At 41.5% G+C, this 24520-nt stretch overlaps 1 protein-coding gene across 1 annotated transcript; it reads right to left on the bottom strand.

The window, feature by feature from the left end:
• Positions 1-7923: 7923 nt before the first annotated feature.
• Positions 7924-24520, bottom strand: LOC113017188 (protein-glutamine gamma-glutamyltransferase 2-like). Its single transcript, XM_026160342.2, has 15 exons — positions 24387-24520; positions 22128-22295; positions 21467-21718; positions 21149-21267; positions 18784-18912; positions 18435-18612; positions 18194-18329; positions 17859-17968; positions 17588-17703; positions 14533-14659; positions 13646-13755; positions 10600-10774; positions 10220-10374; positions 9787-9920; positions 7924-8831 (listed from the first exon to the last, which is right to left on the bottom strand). The coding sequence occupies exons 1-15, from the start codon at positions 24394-24396 to the stop codon at positions 8681-8683; spliced, it is 2070 nt and encodes a 689-aa protein (XP_026016127.2). The 5' UTR covers positions 24397-24520; the 3' UTR covers positions 7924-8680.

The following is a 24520-nucleotide window of genomic DNA, read 5'->3' on the forward strand; positions in this document are numbered from 1 at the left end:
TAATGTTCAGATTTAATGGCTATCAAAAGCATATGGTTGAGGTGCACCACCTCCACTCTGTGCCCTTCTCCCACACTCTCAGCAGCAAACACTCACACCCGGTAAATCACGACTATCATATAATTTGGAACAGTTATGATTGGAACATGCAGGTTTATGCTGGGAAACCTGCAGACTGTGTTCCTGAAAAGAACCAAGTGAAGTTTGTAGATGATGATTGCACAGCTCAGGGATACAGGGTAGTGTGAGCTGTATCAGAAGCAGAAGCAAGTATAACAACAGATAATTTCCTCCATACACATACACTTCTGTGTTTACTTTATGTGACTGTATAAGAATTTAAAATAGTTTCAAAACAAATGTTCTTGATAACTTTGATCTGTGATAAACAGTATACTATGTTTTATCTGACTATTTAGTCAAAAGAATCCCCAAATCATGTTTTTAAGAGCTTGAATTCAAGGCATATGAGCACAATGAGACATACAGACAATTTTGACAGTTTGACAGCGTGGGAGGTCTGTATTTCCCGTAAACATGCTGTTATCAGAGTGTACTGAAAATGGACTAACACGTGTTTTTGATATTTTATTGTAATGGGTTACCAACAGATAAATTGTTGCACTAGCCTTGAAGAAAAAACTTGTGAAACCTTATCACAGTTTGTTAATGTTCAATTTAACTATGTGATTTTCCTTGGAAAAAGAGATGTTCCCAGATAAGGCCATGAATGCAGGCTGGGAATAAAGAGTACATAAGACAGTCACGGTACTGGGTCTGGTGATGTTTCCTTGTCTAGTCTTCATCTCCTGTTTTACTTTGATAGTCTCCCGTCCTTTGTTAATGTTTTCAGTTTTGCTTCCCCCATGTCTCGTTATGTGTGATTGATCCCAGCTGTGCTCTCCTCCTGTGTCTGATTCCTTCGTTACTCCCTTGAGTATTTAAGCCCTGTGTTTTCTTCTGTCTGTTGTCATGTCACACCATCATGTACCCTCACTGCTGTGTTTCCCTCGTGCTCCTGCCTAGATCTCAGTTCCAGGGTTGTTTCCTTGTTGCCTATTTTGAGTTTCTAGTTTCTAGATCCAAGTTTAGTTTGTTGTATTCATCTTTTGAATTTTTCCAGCAATAAATCTGCCGTTTTGAGTAGTGATGGACAGACGAAGCTTCATGAAGCACTGAACCTTTTCATCCAATTGGTTCACCCCAGCGCAAAGCGTCTTGAAGCTTCATTTGCTCTAGTAGGACACCTACTGGACGTAAAAATATTAGTTGGCATGAATTTGAAGAGTGTGGCCTTTTGCACACAGCCTGTAAATGTCAACAACAAAAGCAGTGTGTAAAACATGTATATTGTAGTGATGGCATGATACTGTGTATATTTATACTGGCAGTATGGAAAATGATTATTTGGAAATGCTAAAAATGGAAATGATCATTTACTGTGAGGTGAGGTGTGGTTGGGGTGTGGACAGTAGTTGTGCTTTTGTAACATTGAGGTAAGGACAGTGATTAGTGTTCAGGGGACACATCATTGGTTTTTATTTAAAAACAACAGTTTCTCCACTGTGGCAGGTCGTAGGCGATTTCTTTTTTGGACAATATTTCCCCTGCTTTTGAAAACACTCGCTCACAGGGCACAGATGAGGCAGGGTACACAGGTATGTCAGTGCTAACTTGTATAAGTGAGGGTAGACATATTTTTGTCTCTCCCAATATTTAAGGGGGTCCTCCAGCCTTCCAATATTTGGCTCCATCATGTACCGTTGGACCTCAATATTTGCGTCTGCTGTCACATTTTGTGTCTGTCTACCTGACACTTTCATTCAGGCAACGCCACAGGTTGTTAGCTAAACAATAAGGAGAGTTTTATGAGATACTAGCAATTCAATTTTTAATGTGAATGAATGTTTTATTGGCCATATGCAGGTTGCCCCGCAGAGGAATAGGAGGCCCCCCCCCCCCCCCCCCCCCCGACGTACACACACACACACACATGGGAATACAGTCGGAGATCGGCAGCGTTACAGAAAAAACACTGAAAGTACACAACAATGGGAAAAGTACAAGAGGAAGAAAAGAGACCTCTCCTCACGCTGGGCACCTATGGGAGGACAGCATGAGAACAGGAAACAAAAACTCCTCTGCACAGAGAGCACATAAATGTCCACATCACAACATTGGAGCACGTGACAAGCCACAGGGGTTGGGTAGGGGGTGAGGAGTAATCCGAAGGAAACACAGCAGTCGTCCTGCACAGCGCAACCATTCCAGCGCCGCACACAGACCCGCCGTCTTCCACAGGAAACAAGCATCGAAGGCGTTTGGAAAGGGAGGGGGATGAGTGCGTGCTTATCAGTGTAAGTGTATGTGTGTGCGTGTCCAGAGTTCAGCTGAGACAGTGTCCTTCGCTCTATCAGGCTAAGTAAACAGTCTGCCAGCCTACCCAGGTGGCCTTGCATGGGATGGGAAGAATAGTCATCGCACAGTCGTTATCAGGGAGTTGTTGTTCGGCTCCAGCCTTGGGCCTGAGCAGCTGGCGCCGTGGTGTCCGCATGTTGAATATTGCTGATTTTTCTTTTATGCGAGCAGCACAGAGAATTTCAAGCTGCTCTTTAACACTCTGACACTGGTCTCTCAATCTGAGACCCCACAACTGCAGTGAGCCGTTCTGCGATGTGATCCAACTTTCGCTCAAGGGTCTCATTTTGAGCAGGCCTCTCTCTGATGTATCCCCCCATACGCTGAATGGTGTTGTTTTGAGCCTTCACAGCAGCTGTAAGCGTCTCCAAGGTGTTGACCATGCTGCGTTCGTTGTGAGAGGTCGCGCCTCGTCCCATCGCTTCAATTCCAGCGGGCAGCCTTGGGGGGGGGGGGGGGGGTTGAACAGCCGGTTCCGCTCTCTTAATTCTCCGATAAGTCAGGGCCAAGCCAGCTCCGATCAGCAAGAACCCTGTTATCATGGTTCCGAATAGGTAGATATCTTCAGCGTCCTCGATCAACAGTCCTGCCAGGCACAAGATCCTCCAGTTCTGCCACCCGTCCATCGTGTATCCGGCAGGGAAAGTCCCTCCAGGGCACTCAGGCTCTCCCGAGCCCAGACTTCTCGTTGAGAAAAGGGTGTCAATAGCATTCAGAGACCAGTTGATCAAATCCATAATTCTCTTTTAGGTTTTAGAGAACGACAGTGAGAGACTGTTCAGGGAAAGTAATACACACGAGACAAGACAAGGACACAAGAGGCTAAGCAGGGAAGATAAGGGGAAGGAGGAGAGGAGAAAAAGTGCGACCGCCTTCGCCAAGAGAAATAATTTTCAATTCAATGTTATTTCTATAGCGCCAAATAACAACAAGGCGCTTTATATTGTACAGTAGATCGTACAATAACCCAACAATCAGTTTATATAAATGCAACTAAAATGCAATAACAATAGAAACAGCCTCAACAGATTGTGACGTTGATGGCTGTGGTGGTGGAGGCCCTCATTACGGAAGCACGTTCTGCTTTCAGGCTTTTTTTCTGCTTCGCTAGCTCTTGCAGGGCTGAGAAACCAGAGTTTTCTGAACCTTGGGTCCAGCAGTGTCGCAAGGAACATAATGCTCATGGTCTGTATTTTATCTAGCTTCTCTCTCATCCTCAGCTTCTGAGCCAGAGAAGACCCAATGGATGGTGTTTGTTTTTTTTTTTTTTTTTTTTTCTTTTTTTCCCCAGTTGTTCATTGAGGCAATGATCCAGCATAGTGAGCAAAGGTATGACCTTTGACCCAGACACCCTTTTTTCCTGAGAGAGCTCAGTGGTTGCATCGTTAAATGGTGCTAGGACAACCAGACACTCTGAAATTATACCAAATTCCTCAGATGAAACAGGTGGGATGTCTGTTGTGCGACTTGCCAAAGCAGCACCCACTGGCTCCCTTTGCTCGAACAGTCTTTGCAGCATATTACAAGTGCTGTTCCAGCGGGTTTCCACCTCCTGTATTAGTTTGAGTTGAGGCTTCCTTAGTTGTTCCTGCACGACTGAAAGCCTCTCCTTACAAAATACAATTAAAAAAGCATACATTAGATTGTCAAGGGAGCAGAACTATACACATAAGTAGCATTAAAGAAACTGTAATTAAGCCACTTAAGAACTTACCTTTGCAGGGGTACTGCTCCTGAAATATCCCACGATCTTCCTGGACTTGGCTCGGATGTCAGAGACCTCAGGGGTCTGGTCAAGGGCCTTCTTCACCACTAAGTTCAGGGTGTGAGCTATGCATATGGCATGTTTAAGTCTTAGCTCCCTTGCACAAGCCCCATCTGTTAATAGGCATGTGACTTTGTCAGTAATTGCCCATTCTGCCATGAGTGAGCCTTTCACTTGTGCAATGTTTTCTGCAGTTTTCAATATTTATCTAAAACAAAAGTTTACTGTAAATTGATGTTGTACAGTAAAAATGTTTTATGTTTTCTCCCTAAAGTGTATGTAAATATCTGGTTACAAATGTGAATATCCTGCTGTGTACTGAAATCCCTCTTGGGCTACGTCCACACGTACACGGGTATTTTTGAAAACGGAGATTTTTCTTTTTAAAAAATAATCCCGTCCACACGTAAAGGCAGAAATGAAGGAAAACGCTGCTAGGAACATGCCAAAGCAACAGGTGGCGCTATATTCCTAACCGTGTAGAAATGTTGGCCAATCAGAAGTCTAGAAGCCTCGGTGGGAAAAAGTAAACAAAGCTGGGGCATAGAAGCAGAACCGAGTCGTATGTGTGGAGGGACAGCAACTGTGTGTATATGTAAGCATTTAAACACTGCAGAGAGTAGAATTAACAGTATTGTAAAAATTCATTTCACCGAAACAACAACGTGGCGCACACTGTGACGTCAAAAAAAGGCGCAAATCTTTGACGCTGCGTTTTCTCTGTTTTTCTCGTCCACACGTAAATGCAAAAACGGAGTTTTAGAAAATATCCACCCTGCCCGGAGTTTTTAAAAATCTCCGTTTTCAGTGACCAAAAACGCCGTTTACGTGTGGACGAAAGGTGCAAACGCATGTATGGATGGATGGATGGATGGATGGTTCTTGTCTTGGGGAGAACCAACCTGTCACTGAACAGACTCTTCTGTTTGTTTATGGCCGTGTGCAGAAGATGCCCAGCATTGTTCATAATGTCCAGCAGTTTTGTTTTGTTTTCTTTTTAGTGTCCTTTTCTCTGCCACTGTCACCAGAGTGTCCAGCTTCATGCCGACCACAGAGCTAGCCTTCCTGATCAGTTTCCCCAGCCTGGATGAGTCCTTCTTTGCTGTGCTGCTCCCCCAGCACACCACAGCATAGAAAAGTACTCCAGCAACCACTGACTGGTAAAACATCCTCAGGAGCTTCCTGCAGATGTTAAAAGACCTCAGCCTCCTGAGGAAGTACAGTCGGCTTTGGGCTTTTTTATACAGGTGCTCTGTGTTGCATGACCAGTCCAGTTTATTGTCCACCCACAGCCCGAGGTACTTGTACTTGTTGTCCACCTCCTCCCCCTCTATATACTGAACAGCATACAAAGCATAATATATAAAATAACATTTACCTGAGTTTTTTTCTTTGAAAGAACCCTCTAACCCTCTGACATCTGTGGTCATGAAGTCATTTGAGCGCCTAGTTCTCTCCCATCTCAAGACCCTCACGGCCCCCCTCCTGGACCCCCTGCAGTTTGCATATAGAGCCAACAGGTCTGTAGACGACGCCATCAACATGGCCCTACACTTCATCCTGCAGCATCTGGACTCCCCAGGAACCTACGCCAGGATCCTGTTTGTGGATTTCAGCTCTGCCTTCAACACCATCCTTCCAGACCATCTCCGAGGCAAGCTTTCCCAGATGAATGTGCCTGATCCCATCTGCCGGTGGATCACTGACTTCCTGACGGACAGGAAGCAGCATGTGAGGCTGGGAAAGAATGTCTCGGACTCCCGGACCATCAGCACCGGCTCCCCTCAGGGCTGTGTTCTTTCTCCTCTGCTCTTCTCCCTGTACACCAACTGCTGCACCTCCACCCACCAGTCTGTCAAGCTAATCAAGTTTGCAGATGACACCACCGTTATTGGGCTCATCTCGGACGGGGATGAGTCTGCCTACAGGAGGGAGGTTGAACGTCTGGTGTCCTGGTGCAGCCACAACAACCTGGTGCTGAATGCCCAGAAGACAGTGGAGATTATTGTGGACTTCAGGAAGCACACAGCCCCACTCCCCCCCATCATCCTGACTGACACCCCCATCACCTCTGTGGACTCATTCCGCTTCCTGGGTACCACCATCACCCAGGACCTGAAGTGGGAGCCCACCATCACCTCCATCATCAAGAAAGCCCAGCAGAGGATGTACTTCCTGAGGCAGCTGAAGAAATTCAACCTGCCAACACGGACGATGATGCAGTTCTACACTGCAATCATCGAGTCCATCCTCACCTCCTCCATCACCGTGTGGTACGCTGGAGCCACTATCAAGGACAAACTGAGACTGCAGCGTGTTGTGCGCTCTGCTGAGAAGGTGATTGGCTGCAGACTCCCATCTCTGCAGGACCTGTACACCTCCAGGACATTGCGGCGTGCAGCTCGGATCTCAGCTGACCCTTCTCACCCTGGACACAGTCTGTTTGACCTGCTCCCCTCAGGCAGGAGGCTCCGGTCCATTCGCACCAGAACCTCTCGCCATAAGAACAGTTTCTTCCCCTCTGCTGTCGGACACATGAACAATAACCATATGACTGTACCCGCCACTAACATATGACCCTACGCTGTGTCACTGCATCATTCCATGTTTGGCACTGATCACCACCTGCACTCATGTATATATCTTTCTACGTAGCACTCTTAATTCTTATTCTCATGTATATATCTCATGTATATCTCATGTATATATCTTTCTACGTAGCACTTTTAATTCTTATTCTTACTTTTATTTTTTCATGTCTATTTAAGCCCAACTTATGACACTATGTTTGCACTGAAGCACCGCAGCAATTTCCTGATGTTGTAAACCTGCTCAACATTTGGCAATAAACCCCATTCTGATTCTGATTCTGATTCTGATTCTAATGTCCATTCTTATATTTCAGTACATAACTGAAACCGATTTAGTCGGGGAGGGTAAGAACTGAAAATATGAAATAAACACATGTAAGCTAAGACTCTAAAAAAAATAGCATTTGTTCGGTTTTTCATTTCGCCATTTGTTGATTCACTTGAAGAGCAAGTAACGTAATATGGGTCAAGTGATCAGTTTGATATCAATCTTTTGTGATACACCGTCATATTTACATTATTTGTACAGTACGAATGATTTTCTTTGGTACCTGCTCAAACTTAAGCTCTCCTTAGTATGGTTGGCTGGCTCCGTTTCCCCAACAGCGCACTCACAGGCAGCAGCTGCCCCGCCCCCTCGCTCAGTCGCTTAGTGCCTGAGCTCGGATCATACCAATATCAGGGGGGATTCACGCACAGTCGTAAATTCCCACAGTGTGCACTATGTGCTTCGAATATTGTGTGTACTTTTTGTTTTATACAGTTGTCAGCCAGGCATCTAACTATGAAAAAATTGCACTCCAAAATACCCCGGGCTTCTGACAAAACAACCCGGGCTTAAGCCCAGTAAGCCACCCCCACGCTCCGCCCCTGGTTTACTCCCCGTTTATGAATCCTGCTTTTGGGTCCTACCTCCTGCCTGCCACTCTGCAAACCATGACAAAGACAAAAATATATTTTATTTTAATTGGTTACCAACAGATAAATTGTTGTACTAGCCTTAAAGAAAAAAAAACTTGCGTTTGAGTGAAACGTCATCACAGTTTGTTAATTTTTAATTAAACTATGGAAAAAGTGATGTTCCCAGAACAGGCCATGAATGTATCCTGGGAATTAGGAATGTATATAAGACAATAAAGAGAAACACTGTTTTTATTTGTTGTTACTTTTAATATATCCCATTACATTGTTTTTGAGTATTTGATTACACACAGAGGTCTTTGAATTTAAATATGCTTTTTTTTTTAAATGGTAACTACAGATATGATATTTGCATTCAAAGGACAATAATTTGTTATTAGCACTGGACTGTCCATAAACAGCACTGGGATCAAATTGTTGCTCACCAGAATATTTCCATAATATTTTTTTATTCTGCTAATGTGGATCATTTCCCTCTCAAGCTTTTAGTTGTATAATCTGGAGTGAAATTTCCAGCCTAAAATGTTGTTTCGGTTCATCACCGTTATATTCAAATTTGTTACAGAGATGAGATAAATGTTTATAACATGTTACAAAATACAGCTTCATAATTTTCCCACAATCATTTAAACCCAATAATAATTAATGCACAAACAGAGAAAAGCTACAAAGCAATATCAGGAAATCGGTTTTCTCCCTCTTCTTTTATTAAAATGATTACATTACTCATTAATTATTATTAATTATGGTAACTGTTAGTCCCAAAGCATATCCCCGAAAATGTTGGGCAGTTTGCATCTTTGAAATAAAAAATCTACTTGATTATATCTCAGCCAGTGGGAAAAAAAACAAACAAAACCTTGACTATGGATAGTAACGTTACTGTGGATGATAGTTATAACAAGATGTAGTAGATTAATCTATCCCAGTTTAAACTAAATAAAGAAACAGAAACACAGAGGGAGCTGTAAATGAAACCAGAGCTTCATGGTTTAACGTCAACGATGCAGGAGCTCTTTATGTCTCTGAAGCTGCTGCAGTCGAAGTCAGCAACCACGGTCTTCAGTCCAGCTCTGTAGGGAGTCGTGGTAATCTTGAGCTTCAGTGTGGCCTTTGGCTCTACCTCACCCAGGTCACTGTAAATAGAAAAACATTATTATTTTTTATTTTACTTCAAGCCCTGTTTGGATGAGAACCTAGGCTAGTTAAGCCAACTTAGCTTGGGGGGGGGAATAAAGGAAAACGGTTGCCTAGCTTTAGCTAAACTCTTTACAAAAGCAGTCTGTAAGCAGTAATTAGGATTAGCATACTGTTTCTTTTTATTTTTATCTTTATGCAAAATGGAATTGTGAGCTGGAACTATTTATTGGTGAACAACACTTGGTGGCACTACCAACAACATAGCACTGTAAGTTAGAAATGTTTCTTTTCTTTTGAAGACTGGAGAAAAAAAAGAAAATTTAGATTTGTTTGGAGCACTAAAATATGCAGCATGAATCAAAATCTGAAAGTCTTTTGTGGCCACTTCAATTCTTTGAAAAAACACAACTTTAATCAAAACAAAAGGCTACGTATACAAAAATGAGTAGTTAATGGATTATTTCTCTCGTTATTTCCTTTTTGAAGATTTTTAATTCTTTTTCTGTGGCAACATATCAGACACGTGGCAGACAAACGATGGCTTGAATTAAATAAGTTAAAGTTACGAGAAAATTTCCATGAATTTGTTTCATCTTTACACAAGCATCAATAGTTTATGGTTTAAAAGTGTTGTTTTAAAGATATTTTACATAATGAGGTTACTGCATTAACATCAATATTAAACCAAATGAAAATGAGTGAACTGGCAGAGTACAAGGAAAATAAAGAGTTTTTTTTAACCAGTATTATTGAACCGCTGAGATGATGAAATGAAATCTGACTAGAATCAATATTTGTTTTTGTAACTCTCACATAAAAAGCAAATTACTGTTTCACAAAAAGCATCTGGTTGAAGATGGGAAATATTATCATTAACTCCAGACAATCACATTGTTCCTTATACCCTGTGATTGTAATGAGTTAGATTGTATGTTAAGTCTCAGTACTGACCTTTGCATATAGTCTGATTTAAAAAGGCCACATCCAATGACTGTCAGGGAGCAGTTCCTCAGCCTCTCATTGAGCGGGTTTTTAAATTCCACCTCCAATGTCATTTCATGGTTCACATGGACTGGATACAAAACCTAAAAGAAGCACAGATATAGTACAGCATTAATGTGCAGCAAATTATAGAACAAAGTCCAGAATTTTCAGAATCTCATAGAACCTGTTCATCAACTGAGTTCAGGTGACGCTTTTTTGACTGTCAAATAACCAATCAGCAGTTATCGTTGTAAGGCCATGCCACACAGCCAGTCTACCGTATACCATGAACACATACTTTGTTACCAAGTAATGACATTAGTTTGAATCTGCTTTCACTTCCTGTGTTATAAAATCACGCACTTCCTTATATTACACACAAAATTTGGATTTTAATGACCTTCATGGAGATGACTGGTTGCTCTAGGGTGATGTTGGTCTCAGTCTGGTAGTATTCATCACTGTCACTGGCCACTGCTGAAACCTTTATGCTGTCGCAGTTCACCATATATTTACTGTAATCTGCAAAGGGGATCTGGATAGGTATGGCCACATCTGTAGGACATACAGTGAGAGGCAGGAATGTGAGAACTGATCCAGAGATTCATGGTATCATCAGGAAACTTTAATTTCTTGTTTCTTTCTAATTTCTTTCATTTCTGAGACTTGGGGTGGAGTTTGAAGTAGCAGCCTCAAATCATAGAAATCTATATCATTTCTTTTTTTTCTTTTCAAATAAATTACAATGCTGACCAAAATTGTAAGATAAGAACTGCAGACCTTGTCCAGACAGAAGTGTCACGTGCTGCACTTTGTTCAGGATGTTGTCCGCTGGATTGCCGTTGTACCTCATGGCCTGAGCGTTGACACGGACAGACAACACCTTATTGGTGTGATCCTTACTGCTCAGCTTGAGCCTCAGTCTAATGTCCTGGCCATTTATCGCCTTGGTCTCCTGGTGTTGAAGTTACATTGAAAGTTATGTTGAAACCAAGCACACCAGTCTTTTTCTTGTGACATTACCAATAAATTTGATGTGTCACATGACCCTCTTCCTATTGAAAAAAAACAAAAGTTGTATCCAAGATGGCCGACATCTAATTGGCCACCATGGTCACCACCCATCTTGAGGAGTTTGTCCCCTCACATATACTAATGTGCCACAAACAGGACTTTAATATCACCAACCATTCCCACGGTGTATCCATATAAATGGCCCACCCTGTACATCAGTGTGACAGGTTGAAGGACTACTGCATATAAAACTGTTCAGTTAATACTAATTCATATCAGTTCATATAAGGACAAATAATGTAAATATGGTAAGAAAATGGTTAAGAGGTTATTTTTTCATGTTATATTAATGGCTTTCATGTTACTTAAGAGAACTGCAATCTATACATCACTGATCGGCTAGTAAGCCTTTTCTGGGATCGATTTGTAGTGTCTCTATTCTCCACTAGGGGGCTTTCGCGCGTTCTCCTCACTGCAATAAACGACTGCACGAGAGACGCAAGTTATAATCACTCTCGTGATTCTTTCCCCCTGTTTTCAGGGGTGTAACATCAGCCGGGATTCCGCACAACACTCCCCTCCATTCACCTCGTGAATGTACACTCTCCGCTCTCTTCCCAGCGAATCCCAGATACTGTCTTAAAGTAGTGTAACAGTGCTCCAATATAATGTTGTACCTGGTGGGGCAGTCTATATGCTGTCTATATTTAGAAAGTTCATGGTTTAGATTTGCTCTGTTAGAATCCCCAAGGACAATTGTGAAGGAATCCAGGAATTTTCTTTCAAGGGTGGTAATCTGGTCAGCCAGTGCGTTGTTTGCATTGGCCTGAGGAGGGATGCAAACTCCAACCAGCATGAAGGAACAAAACTCCTGCAGTGAATAAAATGGTTTGCAGTTGATGAAAAAAGTTTCCAGGTTTGAGCAGCAGTATTTCTGTAACACTGCGACATCAGTACACCAACCTTCGTTGATGTAGAAGCAGACTCCACCACCCTTTGTTTTCCCTGAGAGCTCCGCTTCACGGTCCACCCGATGAAGTTGTAAGCCCGGCAGATTTCGCTCTGTCCCCCAGGCAGCCTTGGGATATTCTGATCACTGCCTGGTCCATCTTATTGCAGTTTAAAGGCAACAACTCAAACATGCCAAGCCTGTATTAAAAACTGTGAAGAAGTGGACTAACGCAGCAAAGCAGGAACTGTAGGACTGTTTTGACTGCACTGATTGGACTGTTTTCGAAGCTGCATCTCAGCATCTGGATGAGCTGACGGACACTGTGACATCATACATCAGTTTTTGTGAAGATGTGTGTGTGTGTGTGTGTGTGTGTGTGTGTGTGTGTGTGTGTGCCAACTAAGACCTTTTGCACATACAACAATAAACCATGGTTCACTCCTAAACTCCAACATCTTCGTAAGGCCAAGAAGGACTCCTACAGAAGTGGTGACAGGGCCCTGTACAAGCAGGCCAGGAACACACTGACCAGGGAGATCAAAGCAGCCAAAAGGATCTACTCCCAGAAGCTGAAAGAATGGCTCTCAGCCAACAACCCTGCGTCAGTGTAGAGGGGCCTGCAGGAAATCACCGACTACAGACACTCCCCACCCCCTGTGGAAGCAAACAAAGACCTGGCAGATGGGCTGATGGCCATCCGTCGGCTCTTTGTTACTTCGGAAACATGGCTTGAACAATTTCTCTTCAATGACGTAATCCGATATCAACTGATCTCTTTACCTGTCGGCTTCCCGTGGCTGACATGCGACCGGCTATTGCAGATAATAATACAACAGCTTCTTGCTATTTTTTGCTTCTTTTTATCGCTGTGTAACCGATTTCAATTGAAAACCTGCGTGCGCTAGTACCTCTTCCCACGACTTCCCACAATCCTTTGCGGTTTTACCCCAGAATGACGTCACATTTCCAATCTCTATAGAGATTGAAAATGTGACGTCATTCAGGGGTAAAACCGCAAAGGATTGTGGGTACGAGTGGCACACAGGCCGTTTCAATCCTTTGATTTTTTTTTCTCCTCATACTTTTTGTTGCCTTTTCGTCAAGTCTGTCTTTGTACAGAACTGTTTTTGGGGCAAATAAAATGCAAGTAGGGATTAAAACCGCAGAATTAATGATTACCGGTGCTGGAAATACTAGCGTTTGATGCAGTGTTTTGATTTTATTGCCACTGGTACCTGCAATGCGCGACACTGTTTCAGACATTGACCCCCAAGTCCATGAAAGCCCCTGTACCAGACGGAGTTTCACCCTCCTTGCCTCAAACATCCTGCAACATCTCGACCGCCCAGGAACTTATGCCAGGGTCCTGTTTGTTTACTTTAGTTCGGCTTTTAATACCATTGTGCTTGAATTTCTCTCCTCCAAACTCTCCCAGCTCAGCATGTCACCAGCTACCTGTCAGTGGATCACCAGCTTCCTGACAGACAGGAAGCAGCAAGTGAGGCTGGGGGAGATCACCTCTGAAACTCGGTCCTCTCACCACTATTGCTCCTGCTGTACATCAATGACTGCGCCTCCAAGAACTCGGCTGTTAAACTCCTAAAATTTGCAGATGATATCACCGTCATTGGCCTCATTCAGGATGGTGATGAGTCTGCAGCTTTCCAGGCTTCTAGTTGCTATTCTTAGATAATTCTTAGATAATTTCCTTAAAGGCCCCATCCCATTTCACACTGTTTCAACTGTTTGTTTTTTTTTACTTGTCGTGCATTATGAATTTTGACCAAATCAACACATTCTTGTATTTATATCATGTTGTAATGATACAAAGTTTTCCCAGTCTTGTATTTTGAGTTTTACCTCTTTGATTTTCATCTCAACATACTGGGGTGCCTCTTCTATGTCACCTTGACCTTCTTTTGAGTTCATTCTGACTGCACGTTTGAAGATGGCTCTCTCCTCTGCGCTGCCTGTAGGGAAATATGGCATGTGCTGTGTGAAGCGGGCATGATTGGGGGACCCAAAATGCAGACTCTTGGAGGCAAAACTAAACTCAAAAAGCAGCTTTACTGATTAACTATAGAATGTACAAAACTGAACTGGGAGTTACTGGAAACTAGACAAGCAGGCAGAACACACAGCTGAAGAATGAGGGAGATCACCGACGGGGGGATGGAGGGATTTGGGACAGAGAGAAGACACATGGTGAACACGACTGAACACAATCCACCAATGAGACAGGTAAAGCACAGCTGAACATTGAACACACATGATAAGAGAGTGACAAACTGAAACAGGAAGTAGGAGAAACACACACTCTGAGATGCAGACAGATGAAACCCAGGGAACAGAGGGAGGAGAGAGAGGGGCAGAGAGCCAGGGACAAGAGACAGAGTGCCACACAGAGACATGCCACAGAAGAAGAGACTGACCTAACTGGGGAAACAGGGAAGGACAGAGAGACACAAGACAAAATGGCATATATATGCCATAGAAACAAGACAAAAACATGAACAGGATCAAATAAAAACCAAGAAAACCTAAACTAGAAATACTGATAAACTCAAGATCGTAAGCAAACTGAGCTAGGAAACATAAGAAACTTGTTTGTGTTGTCTGGGATCATTTGAACTGAAACTGCCTTTAGCAGTTCTACTAGAATGTTACCAAACAGTTATCCAAATAATAAAGCTATTGATGTCCAGTTGACACGAGCAATGCAAATGAGCATTGTATGTTTGTTTTACCTTCCCTGTGCTTGTAGCTGTAAGTGATATCAACCCTTTTCCAGGAGTCAACAGCCTTGGTAGAGATGCTCTGACCCACTGACATGGAGTCAGTGTACATTTTCTTCTTTGAACCGTTAGTACTGATCTGAGAAAAGTAACATCAAAACAGAAAATTGTCAATACTTTGTGCTGGACTGCATAATTTAATAAGCTAAAGCCACTGGTAAATCTGCACTTATGTTTGTCAGTCAGAATAACTTTTGTGTTGAAGTTATCGCCATTAAATTGTAGACAATGTAAGTGTGATCTCTGTTTGCATTTGGGATGTTGAATGAGTTTGAAGGGGTAGCCAAGAGAAATATAGAGTGAACATTGGGCTCCTTAATGGTCTTACATCTTGTCAATTAACAACAACATCCATCCATTTTCGCAGGGGGCAGCAACCTAACCCGCTGCTTAACACTTGGCTGCAAACCACTCCAGTGTGAGCTGGAGGCAACCACCTGATGAAGCCAACAGAACCACATCATCCTCAAAAAACAGAGATTAAATTTTGAGTCTGCCCAAGTGGAAGCCTTCTGCCACTTCGCTAAGCCTAGAAATTCTGTGCATAAAAATTATGAACAGAATTGGTGACAAAGGGCAACACTGGCTGTCCAACACCCAATGGGAACGAGACAGGGTAAAGAGCTGCTCTAGTGTTCCGTGACAGGGATGAACCTTGTGAGATGCTTTGGGTGGCGCTGTAACTTGGTGTTCGCGCTCTCTGCAGTAGAGTATTGTGTTGTGTTCAAACACACAGTGGTGTTTTTGTGTAGTTTATCTGCGTAGCAATTTAATCAAAGAAATCTTATTTCATAGTGCAATCTTCACATGCTTCATTCGAAGCAATTTAGAGTCCAAGTATTCACTCGCTGTGTCTTTAGGGTTTCACTTGCTTAGCTTGTAGCCGAGTCGCTAGCAGCATGGCCTCTTCACCTGTTCCTCCTGCACTTTCCTGCTCATTGTGTCAGATGTTTAGTTACTGCTTGGCAGTAATGATACTTGTAACAAATGTAGCCAATTTGCAGGTCTGGAGGCCAGGATCACTGAACACCACCAAGCTGTTCATGTGTCTACCTGCTTTTCCCGATTCAGCGACACACCCACAGGTGGTCAAACTCTGGTAATTGGTGATTCTGTTCTGAGGCATGAAGCTAGAGACACCGGCAACCATAGTCATTTTTCTTCCAGGTGCCAGAGCAGGAGACATTGGAGGAAATTTAAAACTGCTGGCTAAGAGTAAACGTAAATTCAGTAAAATTATAATTCACGTCGGCAGTAATGACACCCGGTTACGCCAATCAGAGGTCACTAAAACCAATATTGAACCAATATTGTAGTTTTCTCTGGTCCCCTCCCCAATCAGACCAGGAGTGACATATTTAGCCGCATGTTCTCCTTAAATTGCTGGCTGTCTGAGTGGTGTCTCAGAAACGATGTGGGCTTCATAGATAATTGGCAAACCTTCCAGAGGAAACCTGGTCTTGTTAGGAGAGACGGCATCCATCCCACTTTGGATGGAGCAGCTCTCATTTCTAGAAATATGGACAAATTTATTAAACCCTTCAAAATATGACTATCCAGAGTTGGGACCAGGAAGCAGAGTTGCAGTCTTACACGCCTCTCTGCAGCTTCTCTCCTCCATCTCCATAGAGACTGTGTCAGCTCCCAAACAGACAAAAAACAAACTAAAAACCAGCAACAAACAACTTAAACATAAACAATTACAAAGAAAGAACAATACAGTATCCACATCTGAACCAAAGAGTAAAACAGTGAAATGTGGATTATTAAATATTAGGTCTCTCTCCTCCAAGTCTCTGTTAGTACATGACTTAATAATTGAACTGAATAAATGAATTGAATAAATGAATCAACACCCCGAGTCATTCTAACTTCCGGATATCTCAAAGAACAGGCCGAGGGGGCGGTGTGGCAGCAATTTTTCACACCAGCCTATTAATCAACGAAAAACCAAGACAGACTTTTAATTCATTTGAAAGCCTGATGCTTAACATTGTCCACCCCAGCTGTAAAACTCAGAAACCAGTCTTACTTGTTATCATCTATCGTCCACCTGGGCCTTACACAGAGTTTCTCTCTGATTTCTCAGAGTTTTTATCTAATTTAGTTCTGAGCTCAGATAAAATAATTATTGTGGGTGATTTTAACATCCATGTAGATGCTAAAAATGACAGCCTCAACATGGCATTTAATCTGTTATTAGACTCAATTGGTTTCTCTCAAAATGTAAAAGAACCCACCCACCACTTTAATCACACTCTAGATCTTGTTTTAACATATGGCATAAAAACTGAACATTTAACAGTGTTTCCTGAACACTGTTTAAATTTACAATAATTGATTACACAGCAGTGGGGAGTAGACTTCATCACAGTAGATGTCTTTCTGAAAGTGCTGTAACTAAACTTGCTGTATAAATTGAATTGAATTGAATGAAAAACATATTTTTCCTTCTGTATCCGAGATTCAACTAACGGACAGACACTCCTTTCCAGCACCTTGGCATAGACTTTCTAGCAGAGGCTGAGGAGTGTGATCCTTCTACAGTTGTAGCACACCCTCTGCTCCCCTTCTTGATGATGGGAACCACCACACCAGTCTGTTAATCCAGAAGTACTCTGATCTCTATTGTTGAGGCGTGTTGACCAAAACAGCCCTACAACATCCAGAACCTTCGGGAACTCAGGGTGAACCTCATCCATCCCAGGGACCCTGCCACCAGGTTGTTGTTTAACTGCCTCAGTGACCTTACTCCCGGTGATGAACAGGTCATTTCCATCATCCCCTGAATCTGCTTCCTCTGTGGAAGACGTGTCAATAACAATAACATATAATAGGGAAACTTGATAAAAATGGTAGGTACCAGATCTTTTAAGGTTAGGATTAAGGTTAAAACTGAGTTTAAAAGAGCTGAAAGAGTTAATTCTTCAGATAAAAGGTAGAAATACAGATTGTATAGACAGACTGTATAGTATACAGCTGGTTATTTTATAACACTGGTACAGACCATCCATTTGACAATGTCAGCGTTGACCTCAGCGTAGACAAATGGTACATCATACTTGACGTCTGTGTCACCACGTAGGATAGCGTTGACTGGGGCTGGACCACAGCAGAATACACCTGGAGCAGCAAAAGCAAAGCTGGACTTTTACAAATTTAACAAAAACTTTTTTAAAGAACCAACAAAATAATTGTTTGTACTTCTCATTGGAATCATTCATTTGTGCATCTGTCTCAGTGCATTCATTTCTAAATAAAAACTAAATAGTTTTTACCTTCACTTTTTTCCTGTGGAGTGGGATCCAAGACCTGCCAGCCATCATAGATACCACCTTTCATGAGGTCTGGTCGTTTCATCCATCCTTCCACCCACACATGGAAGTTCCTGCACAAGAAAGGTGAGCTTTCCAGTTTATATCTCTGAGGTTTTTAAATTGCATAATATAATAGCTCTGTCTGTGTGAAAATATGTCATTAGTATTATCAATATGTAACTTTAACAGACGTTCTTGTTCCTTTTCAAGTCAGGCCTCAAAACTCAAACAGCAAGAAAACAATAATAAAGTTTTCATTTTACTTGCACATCTGACTGACTGTCTGAATGTCTTACCAGACACTTTCAGAGGCCTCCTTGCTACGGACTCCATAGTCATCATAATATTCATCAATAGTGAGGCTATTGTTTGAGTCATGAGCAGATTGAAAGTTGGTGACGACACGGCATGGAATACCAAAGAATCGCATCACTGAAATCACAGACAACAAAATGATCAAGTCAAATGACGTCTCGGTCTTGCTTAAAGTTCATGGCAATACTCTGCCACACAAAAACAACACAGTAACCACAGTACCTGTACACATTACAGCAGCGAACACCCAGCACTGTCCGTACTTGACAGGATAGCAGCGGTTTTGAAACCAGCGCTGAAGGATGCTAACACTACTAGTCCAGCAGGTGGGGCTGCATCCATCATTATAGTTTCCATCCCAGCGTCCCACTAGTACACCTTCATCATCATTGGAATTGACCTGCAAATCAGACAAATGCTCCATTCTTGCTCATCCATTGGTTGCACAAGAGTAAATTTGGTTTATATTATTATTATTATTGTTACAACAGGTAGCATTAAAAACTTAACTTGTAAGTTTTTAAATGAAGTGTTAAATGTAAATTGTAATGCACGTGAATTTAGGTCCTACCATGGCACTGATCACACGGCTAACATAGACGGGGTTACAACGAGCAGAGGTGTCACCAGCTGGGTCTTTTCTGTGTTTGAGGTTGGCATCCAATATCTTGAGACAAATGTCAACCATTTCCTCCTCGAACTGGGTAAGAAGCACAAGTTAGAGCTACAATACCAATTGCAGGAAAGAATGTATTATTAATCTGGCTGTAAGCTTAGGGATCTTTGTCATGAATTTGTGACCAGTCAAAAGCTCAAAGGCCACTTTTGTCATGACACGGTGTATCAAATATTCTTCAAATTAAACAGCACACTTTAACGTTCTTAATTCTCTTGTAGAAAAATAAAAGTAATGTGGATTTCTAACAGAATATGCTACTGGTGCGTATTGCTGTATAATTACTATTTTGGACCAACATCAATAATTTTAACTTTTACATCGAAAATTATTGACAATTGCCTTCCAGTGACTGCATCATGGAAACATCAATAATATTGTTAGTCTGATAAAAGAAGTCACCTGTAATCAGCAGAAAAGTCACAACATCATGTTAGAGTCAAATTATTAAATGTTGTCATTGTGTTATTTAAATTTGTAAGTCTTAGTTCAAACTGTATGATCAAAGACATTCCTTTGTCTCTGACCACCTCTCCAGCCTGTTAAATGGTGGGTGAGGCTGTAGTGTTTTATTATAGGGACATCTATGTGAGGGTTTTGTTTTCTTGGTTAGTAAGCTTCCTGCTTTTATTACCCTTTTGATAAGCAGGAGGTCACACAAACGCACCCCCAAACACAAACACACACACTCACATGCATACACACACATACACACACGTGCTTACACGTGCACACACATAGTGCCTTATCTTTTAGAACCATAGGGGGCTTTTACAATGGGTGGTGCTTGTGTGTACTGTAACTGTTTTCAATGAAAGGCAGCAAGGAAGGCTGTTTATTTGATGCTGGCTAGGAGACAGGTGAGGAGCGTTTAGCTCCAAGAGCCTGGTTCCAACAGCCTCCCTTGCTAGCATGTAAAACCCGGTTCTGTCATTGTCTTGCTTTCTTCATGAGGAATAAGTCTCTAAACCAGCGGGGGCCTGTGGAAGCGCAGACCAGGTTTTTTAGTGTATTTATGTCATATTCAAATTCAAATCAAGTCTTAAAAAATCTAGCGTCAAATCATAACAAAAACTGTCTCAAAGCCCTTTAAATAGGAAGATAAAGAGCCTAAAATGATTTTAAAAAGTGAAAAAACACAAAACAATCAAATTCAATTATTCTACTGATTGTGGCGATTGTGGCTCAAGAGTTGGGAGTTCGCCTTGTAATCGGAAGGTTGCCGGTTTGAGCCCCGGCTTGGACAGTCTTGGTCGTTGTGTCCTTGGGCAAGACACTTCACCCGTAGCCTACTGGTGGTGGTCAGAGGGCCCGGTGGCGCCAGTGTCCGGCAGCCTCGCCTCTGTCAGTGCGCCCCAGGGTGGCTGTGGCTACAATGTAGCTTGCCATCACCAGTGTGTGAATGTGTGTGTGAATGGGTGGATGACTGGATATGTAAAGCGCTTTGGGGTCCTTAGGGACTAGTAAAGCGCTATATAAATACAGGCCATTTACCATTTACTTTCTTCTGGTTTTAATGATTTTGGTTTCTCTAAATAATTATCTGGTTATATTCTTATAACTTTATGTTGCTGAAAATTCACCCTAAGATCAGACCATCCAATACTCAGGATACCTGGAAAAATCCCAGAGGTATTCTACAGGCCTCAGTTAGCATGTTACATCTTGATGTTCTCTACAGTACAATTAGAAAAAGAGTGAACAAGTCTGAGCTGCCAGGAGAAAGCCTCTTTTCTCTCAAAACAACATCGCAGTGCAGCTCAACAAATCACAAGACTTCTGGAAGAAGAAGACAGATGATACCAAAGTGCAAATGTTTGGCCAGAACGATCTTTGGAGAAAAACCAAACAGAACATATTAGCACAAAAACCTCATATCAACTGTCAGTACAGTGGGTTAAGAAAGTCATAAAGCCATGCAGAAAACAAAACTCTGTGTATTGCTGTTAAAGTAGGTTCTAGAAGCTGTCAAATCATTGGATTTACTTAAGTTTTTCATTATGCTGTATACAGTCCTTTGAAGTTTTCACATGACTATGTGCTTCAGCTAATTTCCAAATATATTTTCAGCTTTCTTGCTTCACTCATATTACTAATTGTTACAGGTTTAGGGAAAGTACAAAACTGACAGATAATTGACTAGCTAATCTTCCTGTTTCTCATATAAATCACTTTGTTGTAACTAACATTCAATTTTGCGTAACCTTCAGAATACTGGCCAAATATGGCAGCATAAGCATGGCAGCACTCTGGTGCTGACCTGTCCAAAGATCCAGGGCTGTGAACCTATGTAGTGTGATGTTCCTGTGTAGACGGTTCCCTCTTCATTCATCACATATTCTTGTCTTTCTCTGTCATCAGGAAGATACACCCAGTCATCTGCAGACACATGCAAATATAATGCAAGCATCCTTAGCAAATTTATTAGCAGAATGACTCAGCTTTTATGGTAAGTTCATATATCAAAAACACAACAAAAACCTCTATCTATAGATAATAACTTCTATTAGTTACAGATTGTCTGTCTTTTTTCTTTTTCTTTTGTTTTACTTATCAGGACTAAAACTTTGCTTCTTACCAGAGTACCAGGGGTTGAAGAGCACCACCAAAGTTCCCAGATTTCTTGTTTCACCATGTGTCATTGCAGACAGGGAGTATTTCCCCACAGGAGCGTCAGTTGGTGGGGTCACAGAGAGAGCCACAATGCCCATCTCCAGGACAGCACTCCTGTCAATCTCATACTTCCATATTGCCTTGGCATCACTGGTATATTTGGCAGACGGGTTACCAAACTGAGAACGTGTTCCATGTCTTTCTGATGGAGCAGAACCTGAAGTAAGGAAGAAGTGGGGAAGAGCACTTGTTACATTTCAGGGATCAATCAGTTTTATTTTGTTGTTTTCTTCAAAAAACTCTACTTAACCTCTTTACTTCCACCAGGTCACTGAGGACTATGATTAGGCAATGGTTGTTAACCAGAGCCTAACCATAATAGACTGCCAATAAGCTGGAGGACATCAACAGGTGATTTTGTAGAGTTACAAATGTGTTATGTTAATTGTTGAGTTCAAATATGTTATTTAACTCCTGTATGGACACTTTACCATATTAAGAACTTTTAAACATTATATTGTAAATAGTTATTTATCAGTGGACTATTTTAATGTTTTGAAGCATGTGATGTGATGACAAACAGCGTGGCAGAAAAATTGGCTTTTAAAACCAGTTCAAGTGGCTACCTGTCTCCACAGTGAGCAGGAGTGTGTCTCTGACACTGAAAGGCTGCACCATTTCCAGGGTCAGCAGGAAGGGCTGGCCACGCCTAACAATCAGCTGCTTTCTTGTAATTTCAATGGTGCGATGAGCAGTGTTGTTAGTCACGCAGTGAAAATTCACCTTGTTAATTCCTGCAACAAAAAACACAACATGAGTACAAATGTAATTATCTTAGAGAGCCACAAAAGCAACTATAAGTATGACATGAAAAGCCTTTGTTAACTGGCAAGCTTGAAGTTTTACAGGAAGTTATAATTCAGAAATGGTAGTGATGACATTTGAGTCACAGGTTTCCTATCTTACTGTTTTTAACTCTTCTAGGATTCAAAAATATTCAAATTATCTCAAATATCTCAGTTTTGATCATAAATTCCTCTGCAATGACCTCTTTTTAAGTTGTTATTTACTTCCTGTTAGTGCCACTTTCACATATTGTGGGCTTTTGAAAACTGTGAAAAAATGAAAGTTTATAAAAGAGTTAATAATTTTCAACTATTTTCAAACATCTGTGAGAACAAGATGTTTTTTTTTTTTTTAGAGAATCAATGATTAGCAATCAATATTCACTAATTACTAAATTCCACTTTTAAATCAACCCCGGTGAACTTTCATTTCTCCCGTCACCACCAACTGGTCGGAGCACATAGCTGTCCCTCCCTGATCCTGGTGCTACTGGTGGTTTGACCTTAAGTAGTTGGTGTACGGCTGGTTTGGTGATATGGTTGTTTGTTGTCTGGTATTCATTCACAGAATATCAAACTCATCTCGATTCTTGTCTGACTGCAAACTTTAACTGTCAGGAAAAATCTCTGAAAAAGTGAAAATGAAGCAGACACCACACCTATGGCTTTAAGCCTGATGCCCTCCAGATAAACACCTGCTGATGAAAGCCAAGCACAAAAGGCTTCAATCAATTTTTTTTTTTATCAATGCATCTTTTTCTCTTGGTGGACTAATAATACAGTAGTACTGTGTGAAAGCATTGAGCTACCTGTAGTTTCTTTATGTTTAGCTAGGAAAAAGGGAAATATGTGCATTGAATTGTGTGCAAACGTACATGGAAATAGACGATATACTGCAAAAAGAGTTTGCACAACTCTAATGACCTTGAACATCAACACAGCCTGCAATCTTTTTTATAATGTCTCCAAATAGTGTTCAGGAATATCTCTTCGAGCTTCTTGAAAGACAAGCTCATTTTTGTATGCTGGCTGCCTTTTGTCCTGTTCTTTGTCATCACACTGCATTGGTAGTGCATTATGAATAATTGGGCCTCATTTGCTAACATTCTTACCCTGTGCAAAAAATGAAAATAAATATAAAAAATCCCAGCACACAAAAATACTATCAGATTTATGAAACATGCGTACCCATATATTTTGTTCTCAGCACAGTGCATATGTCAGTAAATTTAAATTGCTTGGAACCAATAGCTTTGTTACATATGTACACTGCCCCACCCCAATTTCTAAACTAAAAATAGGCCACGACATAAAAATACTGTCAGATTTATGAAATTTTTGTTTTCACCCTCGTGTGTATGTCAATAAATCAGAATTGTTTGGAACCAACAGCCTTGTTGAGATAAGATAAGAGATCATGGAATATGTTTCAATTGACAAATGTTTCATGGTCACAGCTGCAGTGATGCAGATGTGACCATGTGACCATGTGCTGGTCTGTTGTGGTGAAGAGAGAGCTCAGTGTAAAAGTAAAGCTGTTGATTTACTGGTCGATCTGACCAGTGGTCACCAGCTTTGCGTAGCGGCTGAAATAAGTCCTCCAAAGGGTGGCTGTGCTTTCTCTAAGTGATAATATTTTGTTTTCTTTATGCTTTTTATTGTAATTCTGAGCATTTTATGGTTTATAGTGTTTTGGCAATAACAACAATAACTGTAGTTAATATTGTTATTATTATTAAAAATAGTAGTAGTACTTAATTTTAGAGACTCGTGTTTAAATTCCTGAGGCAGCCAGGCTGCCATTTGTTTGTTTTTCATAATTCCAAAAATGCTAACATCAGTGGCTAAAATGCAGCCTCAGACCATGACAGAACCCCCAAGATCTCTCCTCTGTACTGATGAACATTTTAACCAAAAATGTAAAATCTGGACTTTATGTCCACCTTTTATGTAATTTCAGACAAACTGTATCTGTTCTAAATGTACTGTCATTTATATATATTGATAATTCAAACATATAAATATATATTTTATACTCACTGTTCGCCATCGTCTCAGTTATTGGAGGAATCACAGCAGTTGCAGGTTTGGAAAGCAACAGCTCGGCTCTGAAAACAGATTAGAGAATTCTGTAGCCTCCTGCCTTTTAAAGACCCAAAGATACAGACTCTGAC

The sequence above is a fragment of the Astatotilapia calliptera genome, chromosome 3 (assembly GCF_964374335.1).
Source record: "Astatotilapia calliptera chromosome 3, fAstCal68.1, whole genome shotgun sequence".
Classification (NCBI taxonomy): Eukaryota; Metazoa; Chordata; class Actinopteri; order Cichliformes; family Cichlidae; genus Astatotilapia; species Astatotilapia calliptera.